At 39.7% G+C, this 18,086-nt stretch overlaps 2 protein-coding genes across 2 annotated transcripts; both read left to right on the plus strand.

Moving 5' to 3' along the window:
• Positions 1-4,091: 4,091 nt before the first annotated feature.
• LOC130293787 (protein NKG7-like) lies at positions 4,092-12,433 on the plus strand. Its single transcript, XM_056542887.1, has 5 exons — positions 4,092-4,140; positions 9,503-9,677; positions 9,962-10,108; positions 10,343-10,471; positions 12,315-12,433. Exons 2-5 carry the CDS (start codon positions 9,509-9,511, stop codon positions 12,371-12,373), a joined length of 504 nt encoding a protein of 167 aa, XP_056398862.1. The 5' UTR covers positions 4,092-4,140; positions 9,503-9,508; the 3' UTR covers positions 12,374-12,433.
• Positions 12,434-17,102: 4,669 nt separating this feature from the next.
• Positions 17,103-18,082, plus strand: LOC130293785 (mucin-2-like). Its single transcript, XM_056542884.1, has 2 exons — positions 17,103-17,259; positions 17,341-18,082. Exons 1-2 carry the CDS (start codon positions 17,252-17,254, stop codon positions 18,035-18,037), a joined length of 705 nt encoding a protein of 234 aa, XP_056398859.1. The 5' UTR covers positions 17,103-17,251; the 3' UTR covers positions 18,038-18,082.
• Positions 18,083-18,086: the final 4 nt, after the last annotated feature.

Raw genomic sequence — 18,086 nt, forward strand, 5'->3', positions numbered from 1 at the left:
TTGATTAGATCATGGATAGTCCGATTCTTTTTAAAGGTCACTATAGGTTTATTTTCTGAAGATTCTGTAATATCAGGGTCCGAAGCCAGGAGATACCAGTTCTTATATAATGTAGATCTTATTATTTCATTCATAGGGCCATTTTTGAAGGAAAACACATAACGTTTATTCTCCTTCTGAGGAGCATCCTTCTGCTGTCTGTTCCTATATAATAGTTTCCTCCTATCCAGGGGGTAAGCTCTCTCATACCCTTTTCGGATCACCTTATCAGGGTAACCCCTCCTTGACAACCTCGAGGCTAATTCACTTGCTTGTTTTTCAAAGTCCTGAAGGTCACTATTGTTTCTTCTAAGCCTCAGGAATTGACTATATGGAATCCCGTCTTTCACTTGAGATGGGTGCGAACTATCATAATGTAAAATCGCATTCTTAGCCACCTCTTTCCTAAAGCCTTGTGTGATCAATACCCCATCTCTGACTAGTAATTTTAAGTCCAAAAACTCCAGGCTGTCACCTCCAAAGACACTTGTGAACATCATATTCATCGTGTTAACTGAGTTAAGATGTTGAACAAAGTCCTCAAACTTTTCTCTGGTATCATCCCACACAATTAGGACATCATCCATATATCTCCAATAAGCTTTAATGTGTTTTACATAAGGGTTCCCAAAATTATAGATATACAATTTCTCAAAAATAGACAGAAATAAATTTGCGTATGAACATGAGGTAGGACTCCCCATGGCCGTGCCTTTACATTGCCTGTAAAACTGATTATCATATTGGAAGGTGTTATTCTCCAAGATAAATTTGAGGGCCTCACAAATACATTTCACAAAATCTTCTGATTTATCTGTGTACAGTAATACATCATGTCAAATTTATACCTCAAATACCTCAAATTTATCTTGGAGAATAACACCTTCCAATATGATAATCAGTTTTACAGGTTGTAAAACAAGCAAGTGAATTAGCCTCGAGGTTGTCAAGGAGGGGTTACCCTGATAAGGTGATCCGAAAAGGGTATGAGAGAGCTTACCCCCTGGATAGGAGGAAACTATTATATAGGAACAGACAGCAGAAGGATGCTCCTCAGAAAGAGAATAAACGTTATGTGTTTTCCTTCAAAAATGGCCCTATGAATGAAATAATAAGATCTACATTATATAAGAACTGGTATCTCCTGGCTTCGGACCCTGATATTACAGAATCTTCAGAAAATAAACCTATAGTGACCTTTAAAAAGAATCGGACTATCCATGATCTAATCAAGAAAAGGAAAAATGAATATAGTATGCAAGAGAAAAAACAGGAAAATTGGCTTACAAAAATTTTTCCGTATGGCAATAAGAAATGTGGCTCATGTACCTTCTGCAAGTATAATGCTAATTCTACTGGACGTACATTAGGAGGTACTAATTTCTTTGTAAAAGAATTAATTACCTGTCGCAGCTCCTTTGTTGTGTACTTCATGATATGTGAATGTAGAATGTTTTACATTGGTAAGACGGAACGCCAATTGAGAGTGCGGTTCCGCGAACATCTTTATTCGGTGAGGAAAGGAGGAGGATCCCCTCGTTTTGTTAAACACATGCAAGAAGTACACAAAGGAGATTGTGAAAATCTAAAGTTTGGTGGCCTGATGCGCATCAATAGTAGGCAGGGCAATGTAGATAGGAGACGGGCTTTACTGCGAGCTGAGACTCATTGGATTCTTACTTTGGATGCACAGGGCCCAATGGGGCTGAATGATAGACTTGATCTATCTCCATTTTTATAAATTTAAGGTAGTTCATTAAAAGTAGTGTTCTAATAGTATACAGGGTAATAGGATTATGTTAGTTTTTTCATTATTTCCTTACCTGTTGGTTTGTGGCATACGTCATCTTGATCACATGATCCCAGCAGGTGCACTATTTTAGGTTGCACAGCGCGATGACGTGAATGAGGCCGGATGAAGCGCATAGTAATTGCGTGAAACCGCCGGCAGTCGCCTTCTCTGAGCGCTCCACTTCTGATATGCCCGATCGTGGATTGTAGGCACCGTTTGAGTGAGGCCGGAATTGCGGTACCCTTGCGGTGAGTGCAGGTGTGATTTTGTTCTCTGTTTGCTCTTTTACTGATATCGTTCTGTTTCACCTAGCACCGCCGATGGGACCCCTTGTGCAAGTACCTATCTGTTGTATACCTCCAATGTGTATCCTTTGCTTTTAGACCCTGTGGTTACTAGCAGTGCCACTTGTTCTTCTTCTACATTAGATTTGTAAATTACTTCTATTAAAAAATCTTAATCCTTTCAGTACTTATGAGCTTCTGAAGTTAAGGTTGTTCTTTTCTGTCTAAGTGCTCTCTGATGACACGTGTCTCGGGAACCGCCCAGTTTAGAAGCAAATCCCCATAGCAAACCTCTTCTAATCTGGGCGGTTCCCGAGACAGGTGTCATCAGAGAGCACTTAGACAGAAAAGAACAACCTTAACTTCAGAAGCTCATAAGTACTGAAAGGATTCAGTTTTTTTTTTTTTAGAAGTAATTTACAAATCTGCTTAACTTTCTGGAGCCAGTTGATATATAAAAAAAAAAGGTTTTCCCTGGATAACCCCTTTAACTTTCTGGCACCAGTTCATTTAAAAAAAAAAAAGTTACCCCTTTAAGTAGGGTATTTGTATATCGGTGACCATAATCTCCTTCTGTAAAGATAATCCTGCGGGAAAACGTGTATAAGTAAAAAATAATAAAAAAAAATAAAAAAGCTTGAAGAAGTATGACCACGTAGGTCAAGAGGTCTGCACGACATTTCTTATAGGATCCGCTGTAAAAGATAGACAGGTGCGATACTACCAGAAAAGGATCCAGCAATATTATAGGGATAGAAACACAGAGCTAATTTCTTCCATAAACCACACCACACCTGTCCTCAGGATGTGTGTGGTACTACCGCTCAGTTCCATTGAGGTGAAAGGAGCAAAGTTGTATGACCACAAGGACAGGGGTGCAGCTGTTTTTAGACAAAATTAGCTCTGTGTTTCTATCTCTGGATAACCCCTTTAACATAGCATGTGCTACCACTCCTGGCCACACGGTGTGCTGTTACAAAAATTTTTCCTTAGCTCTAAAATTTGGGTTTTTGTAGTATTCTATTTTATACTTCGCAAACTACAAATTAAACATTGTGATGAATGTGTCCCCCTTTAACCCTTAAAGGGATACTCCAGAGGGGAAAAAAAGAGGTTTTCAAATCAACTGGTGCCAGAAAGTTAAGCAGATTTGTAAATTACTTCTATATCAAAAAATCTTCATCCTTCCAGTACTTATCAGCTGCTGTATGCCCCAGAGGAAGTTGTGTAGTTCTGACCACAGTGCTCTCTGCTGACACCTCTGTCCATGTCAGGAACTGTCCGGAGCAGGAGAAGTTTGCTGTGGAGATTTGATCCTGCTCTGGACAGTTCCTGACATGGACAGAGGTGGCAGCAGAGAGCACGGTGGTCAGACTGAAAAGAACTACATCGCTTCCTCTGGAGCCTACAGCAGCTGATAAGTACTGGAAATATGAAGATTTACAAATCGGTTAAACTTTCTGGCACCAGTTGATTTGAAAGAAATCAAGGGGGCTTTAGCTTAGAGCAGTGATTCCCAACCAGGGTGCCTCCAGCTGTTGCAAAACTACAACTTCCAGCATGTCTGGACAGCCAAAGGCTGTCCGGGCATGCTGGAAGCTGTAGTTTTGCAACAGCAGGTGGCACCTGGGTTGGGAAACACTGGCTTAGAGAGTCAATATACCTTTAGCTTTATCACTCAGCTTTCCCCTGTCCCTAACAAAACCTCCTGCTCTCTCTTTCCTGCGTGTACAGTACAGGAAGTGTCGGTCTCCACTGTCCTCTGGCATTCTATTAGTGAACCAGGCAGCTCAGGATGAGCAGGAATTGCATTACCAGGTACAATGTGAATTAGCTGCTCCTGTGGCTGCAATTTGTGGGGCTTCCAGTAAGACATATACAAAGACCACCCTCATATCTCTCACCATTACTGTTAGTGACGGTATAAGGTGACAGTTTTCACAACCACTCCCCGACAGAGAATCATAGTAACCAGCCAGACCACTCAGGAAGCAGACGAGCAGTCACAACGCTCTTCTGGATAAGGTAACTATCATCTCTTTATTACTCTTTAACTACTATAATACTGCTCCTATATACAATAATATAACTACTATAATACTGCTCCTATATACAAGAATATAACTACTATAAAACTGCTCCTATATACAAGAATATAACTACTATAATACTGCTCCTATATACAAGAATATAACTACTATAATACTGCTCCTATATACAAGAATATATCTACTATAATACTGCCTCCTATATACAAGAATATAACTACGATAATACTGCCTCCTATATACAAGAATATAACTACTATAATACTGCTCCTATATACAAGAATATATCTACTATAATACTGCCTCCTATATACAAGAATATAACTACTATAATACTGCTCCTATATACAAGAATATAACTACTATAATACTGCTCCTATATACAGGAATATAACTACTATAATACTGCCTCCTATATACAAGAATATAAGTACTATAATACTGCTCCTATATACAAGAATATAACTACTATAATACTGCTCCTATATACAAGAATATAACTACTATAATACTGCCTTCTATATACAAGAATATAACTACTATAATACTGCTCCTATATACAAGAATATAACTACTATAATACTGTTCCTATATACAAGAATATAACTACTATAATACTGTCTCCTATATACAAGAATATAACTTCTATAATACTGCTCCTATATACAAGAATATAACTACTATAATACTGCTCCTATATACAAGAATATAACTACTATAATATTGCCTCCTATATACAAGAATATAACTACTATAATACTGCTCCTATATACAGGAATATAACTACTATAATACTGCCTCCTATATACAAGAATATAAGTACTATAATACTGCTCCTATATACTAGAATATAACTCCTATAATACTTCTATATACAAGAATATAACTACTATAATACTGCTGGATATACCTCATGTACACATGTATACTTTATAAAAAATGTCATATAGGCCTCCCAAAATGATGCCATTGGCATATGTGGGTGCATGGGTTGTGCACATTGCAGTTCCATACCCTCCAGGTCCCATACCATTCACCAAAACAAAAGTTAAAGGGGTACTCCGGTGGAAATTATTATTTATTTTTTTAAATCAACTGGTCCAGAAAGTTAAACAGATTTGTAAATTACTTTTATTTAAAAATCTTAATCCTTCCAGTACTTATCAGCTGCTGTATGCTCCACAGGAAGTTGTGTTTCTTTCTGGAATTCTTTTCAGTCTGACCACAGTGCTCTCTGCTGACACCTCTGTCCATGTCAGGAACAGTTCCTGATATGGGCAGAGGTGTCAGCAGAGAGCACAGTGGTCAGACTGAAAAGAATTCCAGAAAGAAACACAACTTCCGGTGGAGCCTTCAGCAGCTGATAAGTACTGGAAGGATAATTTTTTTAAAACAGAAGTAATATACAAATCTGCTTAACTTTGTGACACCAGTTGGTTTAAAAAAAAAAAAAAAATTCCCCCTTTAAGCCCTTTATTATATATTTCAGATGGGTGCGATGGTTGTGCCCATTGCAGTTCCACACCATTCACATACCATGCAGGTATATTCTTTGGCACTGAATAGTGCCCAAGATGACCCCCCCCCCTCCAATCATATTGGTTCAATAATTTGATGCTCAAGATTGTACCTGCATAGTATGTAAATGGTAAGGGACTGGTAAGGGACTGCAATGGGCACAACCATGTGCTTAACTTTTGTTTTGGCAAATGAACATCAAAATTTTCATTCCGAATTCATGCAAAAGATGATCCCCCATCTGATGCAAAAACCATGCTGGGAGTTGTAGTTTTGTAACAGCTGGTTTACTGTAGGTGTCAGATTGTCCGATTTTGCTGCAAATTTGATGCTGCATAATTTCCTACTCATTGAAGTCAATGGGTAGCAAAATCATCTGCATAAAATATGCAGCAAATTATGGCACGTGCGACCCTACCATAAAGCAGTGTTTCCCAACTAGTGTGCCTCCAGCTGTTGTAAAACTATAACTCCCAGCATGCCCAGACAGCCATTGGCTCGTTGCCTCCAATGGCCTGGCAATTCATACAGTCTGCCTCAGGCAGGCTATAGCAATGAGCGCTTATCTAATTGATTAATGTAATATTTATGCATTACATTTATTTCTATAAGCCAGTGTTTCCCAACCAAAGGCCTCCAACTGCTGCAAAACTACATATACCAGCATGCCCGGACAGCCATTGGCTGTCCGGGCATGCTGGTATATGTCGTTTTGCAACAGTCGGGGGCTATAACCTGCCTGAGGCAGACTGTATCAATTGCCAGGCCATTGGAGGCAATGAGACAAAGGCTGTTTGGGCATGCTGGGAGTTGTGGCTTTTCAACAGCTGGAGGCTCATTGTTTGGAAAACGCTATGCAAAGATTCAGCAGACATAACAGGCAAGTAAAGGGGTTGGGGTCTGTTGCACTGAAACTTTTGGGCCCCTTCAACAAGTACACCCCCCCCCCCTCCGCCCCCCATATGCATATAGGCCTCTACAGAAACAAGGCCCAGGAGCGACTGCTACCTTGTACTCCTTGTGTTAGGAGTAATGTGTTATATCCATCTACCAGCCCCCAAAGACATCAGATTTACCTTTCAGGGCTGTAGTAAAGCTGAGTGAAAACTTGTGGGATCACCATGTTAATGTTTGAATTACCTATGTGAGTAATATATGCTTTTAAATAGTCTCTTCGTGCCTGAGCTGAGTGTAATACTTTGATGTAGAAAAGCCAAGTTTGTTGTTTGGGACAACTCAATGTGGCATCTTAAAGGGATACTCCCGTGGAAAACTTTTTTTTTAACCAACTGGTGCCAGAAAGTTAAACAGATTTGTAAATTACTTCAATTAAAAATATTTGTCCTTCCAATACTTATTAGCAGCTGTGTGCTACAGAGGAAATTATTTTCTTTTTGAATTTCTTTTTTGTCTTGTCCACAGTGCTCTCTGCTGACACCTGATGCCCATATCAGGAACTGTCCAGAGCAGGAGAAAATCCCCATAGCAAACTTATGCTGCTCTGGACAGTTCCTGACACGGACAGAGGTGTCAGCAGAGAGCACTGTGGACAAGACAAAAAAGAAATTCAAAAAGAAAAGAATTTCCTCTGTAGCATACAGCTGCTAATAAGTACTGGAAGGATTAAGATTTTTAAATAGAAGTAATTTACAAATCTGTTTAACTTTCTGGCATCAGTTCATTTGAAAAAAAAAAAAAAGTTTTCCCACCGGAGTACCCCTTTAATATGTTATTAACCTAAAACACGTTCCTAGAGATACGACCAGATAATAAGTTTAGCTCTGCTACATCTACATCTCTCAATATAAGTATAATACGCTTGGAAACAATACCAGTAGGGTGTTAAAGAGTCATTCTGTCCTAACCACGAGCAGCAAGTCATACCGCAGCAATAAACTATGTTATATTCTGAAAAGCTGCAGAATTTCACAGAAAACAGTCATAAAAATAACTGGGCGCAGGAAGAGGTGTCTGCTCTAAGCCCCCGATGGGTCTCTCCCTAGTCGGGTATGGTTGAAAGATGAGCAACATGTAGAGCAGCACATCCTGTGTGACCTGTGGCTTATCAGTACAGGGTGCAAAATGTTCCAAACTCATATGTGGTCAAATACACAGACCTCAAATTCTTAAAGCTCATACAGAGCAACAGAGAGCATAGCAAATAGTCATACACACACAAACACACACAAGAATATAACTACTATTATAATGCTCCTATATACAAAATATAACTACTATAATACTGCATCCTATATATACAAGAATATAACTACTATAATACTGCCCCTATATACAAGAATATAACTACTATAATACTGCTCCCTATATACAAGAATATAACTACTATAATACTGCCTCCTATATACAAGAATATAACTACTATAATACTGCTCCTATATACAAGAATATAACTACTATAATACTGCTCCTATATACAAGAATATAACTACTATAATACTGCTCCTATATACAAGAATATAACTACTATAATACTGCCTCCAATATACAAGAATATATCTACTATAATACTGCTCCTATATACAAGAATATAACTACTATAATACTGCTCTTATATACAAGAATATAACTACTATAATACTGCCTCCTATATACAAGAATATAACTACTATAATACTGCTCCTATATACAAGAATATAACTACTATAATACTGCTCCTATATACAAGAATATATCTACTATAATACTGCCTCCAATATACAAGAATATATCTACTATAATAATGCTCCTATATACAAGAATATAACTACTATAATACTGCTCTTATATACAAGAATATAACTACTATAATACTGCCTCCTATATACAAGAATATAACCACTATAATACTGCTCTTATATACAAGAATATAACTACTATAATACTGCTCCTATATACAAGAATATAACTACTATAATACTGCTCCTATACACAGAATATAACTACTATAATACTGCTCCTATATACAAGAATATAACTACTATAATACTGCTCCTATATACAAGAATATAACTACTATAATACTGCCTCCTATATACAAGAATATAACTACTATAATACTGCTCCTATATACAAGAATATAACTACTATAATACTGCCTCCTATATACAAGAATATAACTACTATAATACTGCCTCCTATATACAAGAATATAACTACTATAATACTGCTCCTATATACAAGAATATAACTACTATAATACTGCCCCCTATATACATGAATATAACTACTATAATACTGTCTCCTATATACAAGAATATAACTACTATAATATTGTCTCCTATATACAAGAATATAACTACTATAATACTGCTCCTATATACAAGAATATAACTACTATAATACTGCTCCTATATACAAGAATATAACTATTATAATACTGCTCCTATATACAAGAATATAACTACTATAATACTGCCCCTATATACAAGAATATAACTACTATAATACTGCTCCTATATACAAGAATATAACTACTATAATACTGCTCCTATATACAAGAATATAACTACTGTACTACTGCTCCTATATACAAGAATATAACTACTGTACTACTGCTCCTATATACAAGAATATAACTACTATAATACTGCTCCCTATATACAAGAATATAACTACTATAATACTGCTCCTATATACAAGAATATAACTACTATAATACTGCTCCCTATATACAAGAATATAACTACTATAATACTGCTCCTATATACAAGAATATAACTACTATAATACTGCTCCTATATACAAGAATATAACTACTATAATACTGTCTCTTCCCCTACTAGCCCCATTAACCCTTCCTCTCTGTCTCTCGTCTCTTCCAGTGAACAATGCTGTGGATGAATGTCGCCGGTCTCGGCTCCTCCAGTCTCGGTATTGTTCTCCTGCTGACTGGGATCCTCACCGACTTCTGGTTGGTGAGTTTCGGCTCGGACCTGTACCATGTCGGACTGTGGCAAATTTGTGCAAAAAACGTATGTGCTAAAGTCACCGCGACGGGTAAGGATTTATTTTTTATTTTTTTTACTTATGATGTTTCGTATCTGTTTGGGAAAATAATAATTCGGTTAATATTATCTATCCCTGGTGGTCTAGGGCTGTGGTCTCCAAACTGTGGACCTTCAGCTGTTGCAAAACTACAACTCCCAGCATGCCCGGACAGCCAACGGCTGTCCGGGCATGCTGGGAGTTGTAGTTTTGCAATAGATGGAGGTCCAAAGTTTTAGGTTGATATGTTATAGGCTGATATGTAATAGCCCTGGTGGGCTGTTTGTTCTTTCCAGGATACATCAACGCCACCAGAGGGTTTGTGGTCTTCTCCACCTCACTTCTCATATTTGGGATGATATCTTCCTGTTTTACATTTGTCAAGTTTCACGTAGGAAGAATCACCGCCTGCCTCGCGTCTGCCATCCTGGAGGGCCTAGCAGGTAAGCACGATAGTCTTTTTACACCTGTAATCTGGAGTTTCTTGTTTGAACACCAGGTGGCGCTGCCTTACTTTATTCCACCGCCACCTGGTAACATGAGCCAAAACATTGACAGATAAAATAAGAAGCCCAAATAGCGTAGAGTTAGTAATAACCATTGTGGGTTCCCCTTCTAAGAGAACACCCCATATAATGAATTCCAAATTGTCCATTCATTTGCTTTATGTTTTGCAGCCATGTTTCTCCTCATCGGGATGTCTATCTATACATCTGAGACCTCCAATATGGTCCTCAACAGTTCCTTCAATTACCAGTGGTCCTTCTACCTGTGCTGGACCGCCAATGTGCTTCTCATCATTTCAGGTTGGTCTATTGTTCATTACAGCTTTAGCCTATGTGAGAATGAAGACCCAGAGCTGCACTCACTACTCTGCTGGTGAGGCCACTGTGTACATACATTACATTACTTATCCTGTACTGATCCTGAGTTATATCCTGTATTATACTCCAGAGCTGTACTCACTATTCTGCTGGTGAGGTCACTGTGTACATACATTACATTACTTATCCTGTACTGATCCTGAGTTATATCCTGTATTATACCCCAGAGCTGTACTCACTATTCTGCTGGTGAGGTCACTGTGTACATACATTACATTACTTATCCTGTACTGATCCTGAGTTATATCCTGTATTATACTCCAGAGCTATACTCACTATTCTGCTGGTGAGGTCACTGTGTACATAGATTACATTACTTATCCTGTACTGATCCTGAGTTATATCCTGTATTATACTCCAGAGCTGTACTCACTATTCTGCTGGTGAGGTCACTGTGTACATACATTACATTACTTATCCTGTACTGATCCTGAGTTATATCCTGTATTATACTCCAGAGCTGTACTCACTATTCTGCTGGTGAGGTCACTGTGTACATACATTACATTACTTATCCTGTACTGATCCTGAGTTATATCCTGTATTATACTCCAGAGCTGTACTCACTATTCTGCTGGTGAGATCACTGTGTACATACATTACATTACTTATCCTATACTGATCCTGAGTTATATCCTGTATTACACCCCAGAGCTGTACTCACTATTCTGCTGGTGGGGTCACTGTGTACATACATTACATTACTTATCCTGTACTGATCCTGAGTTATATCCTGTATTATACTCCAGAGCTGTACTCACTATTCTGCTGGTGAGGTCACTGTGTACATACATTACATTACTTATCCTGTACTGATCCTGAGTTATATCCTGTTTTATACTCCAGCGCTGTACTCACTATTCTGCTGGTGGGGTCACTGTATACATACATTACATTACTTATCCTGTACTGATCCTGAGTTATATCCTGTATTATACTCCAGAGCTGTGCTCACTATTCTTCTGGTGAGGTCACTGTGTACATACATTACATTACTTATCCTGTACTGATCCTGAGTTATATCCTGTATTATACTCCAGAGCTGTAGTCACTATTCTGCTGGTGAGGTCACTGTGTACATACATTACATTACTTATCCTGTACTGATCCTGAGTTATATCCTGTATTATACTCCAGAGCTGTACTCACTATTCTGCTGGTGAGGTCACTGTGTACATACATTACATTACTTATCCTGTACTGATCCTGAGTTATATCCTGTATTATACTCCAGAGCTGTACTCACTATTCTGCTGGTGAGGTCACTGTGTACATACATTACATTACTTATCCTGTACTGATCCTGAGTAGCAGAACAGCAAAAAAAGAAAAAAAAACAGAGCTCTTTTCTTCCAAAAGCAGCACCACCCTGGTCTCCAGGTTGTATGTGGCATTGCATCTCAGGTCCATTGAAGTGAATGGAGCCATGTTGTAATACCACACCCAACCTGAGGACATGGGTGGTGCTGTCTTTGGAAGATATTAGCTCTGTTTTTCTTTTCCTGGATGACTCCTTTAAAGGACAAGTATCATGTAAAAAAAAAAAAACTTATCCCCTATCCTTCGGATAGGGGATAAGTTTTTTTTTTTTTACATGATACTTGTCCTTTAACCTGTGCAAAATTTTTAACGCAGCTCTGCCTGTGGCTGACGACCCTGACATCACTCACACAGTACGGTATTTTTTAAAAATTTTTTATTAAATTCTGGACTTAGTTACTAAGAGATATAGCTCCACCTTAAACCTGTGTTGTTGTCTCCTCAGGAATATGTCACATTCTGGCTCATCTATCGTCACCGCTACCTGGATATGAGTCCGTGTAAGCTCTGGTATCGCCCCCTTCTTCACCATCGTCATCATCATCTTCCACCTGCTTATCATCTCTATTTAGGGTCGCCATCTTTCTTGCAAAAAAAAAAAAAAAAAAAAAAAAAAATATATATATATATATATATATATATATATATATATATATATATATATATACCGGCCATGCTAATTTACATAATTAATTATATATGCGTGACATCACAGGATACACATATGCGAGGGGATAATTTTGTCCTATTCCGACCCCTATAACTTTTTTATTTCTCCTTATACGGACCTGTACGAGGGCTTGTTTTTTGCGCCCCGATCTGTAGTTTTGAACAGGACCATTATTGTTTTGATGGGACTTTTTGATCGCTTTTTTTTTCAATTAAATTCGGGAGTTGCAGTTAGTTACTAACTACAACTCCCAGCATGCCCTGATACAGCCTGTGGCTCAGCAGCTGCCCCAAACGAAAACTACAACTCCCAGCATGTCGGACTATATAGTAGTATATAGTATAGGTCAGTGTTTCCCAACCAGGGGTGCCTCCAGCTGTTGCAAAACTACAACTCCCAGGATGCCTGGACAGCCAACAGCTGGAGGCGCTCTTGTTGGGAAACAGTTGTATAGTATATGGTGCAACATTCCGGGAGTTTGAGGATTGGTTGGATAAATAACAGCCATTGCATTGCCGGAATTTTAAATATAAAAATACTGTCAGGGGAGGAATGTTAGGATTAGAGATGAGCGAACTTACAGTAAATTTGATTCGTCACGAACTTCTCGGCTCGGCAGTTGATGACTTTTCCTGCGTAAATGAGTTCAGCCTTCATGTGCTCCGGTGGGCTGGAAAAGGTGGATACAGTCCTAGGAAAGAGTCTCCTTGGACTGTATCCACCTTTTCCAGCCCACCGGAGCACCGGAAAGCTGAACTAATTTATACAGGATAAGTCATCAACCGCCAAGCCGAGAAGTTCGTGACGAATCGAATTTACTGTAAGTTCGCTCATCTCTAGTTAGGATAAGTTAAAGGGGTACTTTGGTGGAAAACTATTATTACTTTTATTATTATTTTTTTCATATCAAATGGTACCAGAAGGTTAAGCAGATTTGTAAATTACTTCTATTAAAATAAAATATTAATCCTTCCAGTACTTATCAGCTGGTGGATGCTCCACAGGAAGTTGTGTAGTTCTTTGCAGTCTGACCACAGTGCTCTCTGCTGACACCTCTGCAAATCCCCATAGCAAACCTCTCCTGCTCTGGACATGCACAGAGGTGTCAGCAGAGAGCACTGTGGTCAGAATGAAAAGAACTACACAACTTCCTGTGGACCATACAGCAGCTGATAAGTACTGGAAGGATTAAAATTTTTAAATAGAAATAATTTACAAATTTGTTTAACTTTCTGTCACCAGTTGATTTGAAAAAAATAAAAAATAAAATAGTTTTCCGTCGGAGTAAAATCCAGTTTGTCATATCAAAGTTTCATCAGCCGATTCCTAGATGATCAGCTGATCCAAATAGCCATATGTACAGAAAAGCATATCTGGTATAGCTATGATGCATGTTCTTTTCAGGAAGGAACAAGCTGATAGCGTCAGGGGTTAAATTGTTTCTCAATTCCAGTCCTCAGGACCCCCTAACAGGTCATGTTTTCAGGATTTCCTAACAGGTGACATAATTATGGTCAGTGAATCGGACATCACCACAATTGTATCACCTGTGAAAGACTAAGGAGATCCTGAAAACATGACCTGTTAGGGGGTCCTGAGGACTGGAATTGAGAAGGACCATCTCACAAAAAATACGGGACCCAGAGGTGTATGTTAAGGTGTAAAACGTGTCTTTAGTGGGAAAACACCTGACATGTTTTAGGCTACGTTCACATTGCTGCTGTAAAGTTCAGGGTCTGTTCGGCGCAAAACAAAGGCGCCGAACGGACCCTTTGCACAAACGGTCACAGTGCAGCTTTAACTTTACCAGAACAATTTTGGAAAGGAAAGCTGAGCCTCGTTTGGTAGACAGCCTAAGGGCCTCATTTATTAAAACTGTCTTTGTTGCCCATAGCAACCAATCAAATATCAGCTTTCCTTTCCCAAACTGTGCTGGTAAAATGAAAGCTGAGCTCAAAGTGGTTGCTATCGGCAACAAAGACAGCTTTTGTTTTGACAGTTTTCAGTAATGAGGCCCTTAGTCTGTCTTTGTTGCCCATTGTGATTAGTTGCTATGGGCAACAAAGAAAGACTAAGGGCCTCATTAGTGAAAACTGTCAAAACAAAAGCTGTCTTTGTTGCCGATAGCAACCACTTTGAGCTCAGCTTTCATTTTACCAGCACAGTTTGGGAAAGGAAAGCCGATATCTGATTGGTTGCTATGGGCAACAAAGACAGTTTTAAAAAATGAGGCCTTTAGTCTGTCTTTGTTGCCCATAGCAACCAATCACAATGTAGCTTTCATTTTACCAGAACAGTTTGGGAAATAAAAGTTGAGCTCCGATTGGTTGCTATGGGTAACAAAGACTGACTTAGGGCCTCATTTACTAAAATCGTCAAAACAAAAAGCTGTCTTTGTTGCCCATAGCAACCGATCACAGCGCTGCTTTCGGTGTCCAAACTGTTCTGGTAAAATGAAAGCTGAGCTCTAATTGGTTGCTATCGGCAACAAAGACAGCTATTGTTTTGAGAGTTCTCACAAATGAGGCCCTTAGTCTGTCTTTGTCGCCCATAGCAACCAATAACAATGTAGCTTTCATTTTATCAGAGCAGTTTGCTGCTCTGATTGGTTGCTATGGGTAACAAAGACAGACTAAGGGCCTCATTTATTAAAATCGTCAAAACAGAAGCTGTCTTTGTTGCCCATAGCAACCAATCAAAACGAGGCTTTCCTTTCCCGAACGGCTCTTGTAAAATGAAAGCTGTGCTGTGATTGGTTGCTATGGGCAACACAGAGTTTGACTGGTAAACAGTTTTGACAAATGAAGCCCAATATAGAGTATTTTATCGATTTATGGACTTTTTTTTTTTACGGTGTGAACATGGCCTAAAGGTCACTGCCATTGGTCGATGCGGTTTTTATTTTCATGTATTATCGCTCACATCTATGTTTCATGCCTGCATTTTTTCTACCAATAAAAAATAAATAATTAAACATTTTCAGTCACGCATTATGCTTTAGAGCAGTGGTCTCCAAACTGCGGACCTCCAGATGTTGCAAAACTACAACTCCCAGCATGCCCGGACAGCCGTTGGCTGTCCGGGCATGCTGGGAGTTGTAGTTTTGCAACATCTGGAGGTCCAATAGTTTGGAGACCACTGCTTTAGAGTATCCAATGAGAATATGCGCTCTAGTTTATACTGAAATATGTGAGGATGATGGTTTGGCGTATATTTTCCCTTTAAAAAAATATGCGGCAAAATACGTGGCAGAAATACAAAGACTGGTTTTATGCATATTTTGATTCTAATCCGCATTCCAGCTACTGGCGGGTATTTTTTTTATTTTACCGCAGAATCTGCAAAAATGAGTGACATGTCTCTTTTCACATCTACATCAAATCTGCTCAGAAGTGTGAACTATGGCGCATATTCCCATTGAAAACAATGGGCCGTGAATTACACACGGTTATTACACGTATTTCGATGTGTCATATGCAGCACAAAACTCGCCAAAAAAATACTCTATATACGGAAAACGTGTCTGGAAGCCAGGGCATGGATTTGCGCCAATGAATGCTGCTAATCTGTCTCTAAAGATACTAACATTCGCCGCAGAAATCCGAAGTTGCCCTAAAATTTACATTTTAAATGAGCGTTTAAAATTTTTTTTTTTTAAGTTTAAAGTTTGTTGTGCAGTGTTTTCTAACCAGTGTGCCTCCAGCTGTTGCAAAACTACAACTCCCAGCATGCCCGGACAGTTGTGGTAACATTGCAACAGCTGGAGGCATCCTGGTCGGGAAACACTGTTGTAGCAACTTGAACGTTTTTCAATAAAGTTGTTTGACCAATAATTGTGGTTGTTTTTTTTTTTCGTGGGAGTTTTTTTTTTAAATTTAGATTATTCAGGGGGGGGGGGGGGGGTCGCTCTCTGCACCTTCACATCATGGAAATCAGTGGGCTGTACAGACACCTGTATTGGTGCCCCGCCCCCATAGGCGTAGCTTGTAGCTTCAGGGCCCCGATGTGAAATCTGCAACAGGGCCCCATGTGGGAATTAAAATACTTGTTCTCTTATGGGGCAGATGTGTTTTGGGGCCCCTTATGCACTTAAAAAGGCACTTTCCTCCATAGTGACTTGTCAAGAGGTCTCATCAGTAGGGGGGCTCAGGGGCATAGTTATAGAGGTAGCAGAGGTAACAGTCGCACCAGGGCCCCGATGGGACTGTTATCTCTGCTACCTCTATAGCTACGCCCCTGTGCCCCTTACTGATGAGACCTCTTGACAAGTCACTATGGAGGAAAGTGCCTTTTTAAGTGATATTATCTGACTGGACAAAGACCGACATCAGTCCTACAGAGATGTAGTAAAGAGGTTTTCTCCTATAACATTTATAGGGTATATTGCCAGGAATAGTAACTGAGCCCCCTCATTCTAAGGATTGGTATGATCCAGTTCTTTTTGGTACTGCAGTTGACCAAAATAGCTAACACACAATCTCAACATAAGGTAGATACTATGCAGGGCAGAGTAGTATGTGGGGATGTGACATCACCAAAGAAATGATGACATCACAGATGATTCTGAAGAACAATCCAGTACTTTGCATTGCCAGCAGAGGACCGACAGTGAACCAGTGCAGGACTGACCAAGGAAGAGGGACATTGCCGATCACCGAACCAGCGCAGAACCGGCCACTGACTAATCGGTTGATATCCTCAACAACAGCATCATGTTTCGGTGAGTTTACATACATGATTTTCATATGATTTCGCCTGTAGGTGGCGCCTTCTATATTGATATCTTTGGCTCGAATTTCAGAAACTTTTTTGGAGAAAAACAAAACACTGAAAATGCCCCAGGGACTACCTCGGGTGCTACCACCGGTGCCCCAGTGCCACCTGAAAATCCTTCAAAGACACTTGAAGGAGTGACCACCTTAGCAGCACCTCGAACGGCTGAAGATACAGCACGTCCAGCCGCAGTGGCCACCAATCTCACTGCAAGGTTAACTGCAAATACTCCAAAGCCCACTCATCAATCCTCAGTGGTCACCACCGACAAAGCCCCGAGAGCTGGTCCATCCTCAGTGCCAACTATGAATGTCCAACCTACCACAGGCCCAACTTCAATGGCCGCCATCAATGTCCCAACGCCTCATGAAAAAGTTCCACATAGAGCTCTTTCAACTTCGATGGCCGCCGCCGTTGTTCCAATGCCACTGGTGAAAGCTCCTCAAAAGGAGGCGAAAATGAACAAGGAAGAGGGACCAGGAACCGCAACCAGAAAGGAGATCCCAGTCATTTCTATAAAGCCTCAACCCCAAGTAGCACCGGAGTCAACCCGTCCGAGCTCCATGGTCACCGGGAATGAGGAGATGACTTCTCCTCCACGGGATGAAGAACCTAACAGGGCAGCTAAAATGTCTAGACTGCAAACAAGGCCCGGAAACCTCAAAAGACGTCCACGACGTTACCCCCTGAGGAAGAGGAAGGCCCCGAAACGGCTTAGTTACTGAGGAACTCTCCACAGGATGTTGTGGTCAATAAAAAGTAATAACATCTATG

This window comes from Hyla sarda, chromosome 10, assembly GCF_029499605.1.
Source record: "Hyla sarda isolate aHylSar1 chromosome 10, aHylSar1.hap1, whole genome shotgun sequence".
Classification (NCBI taxonomy): Eukaryota; Metazoa; Chordata; class Amphibia; order Anura; family Hylidae; genus Hyla; species Hyla sarda.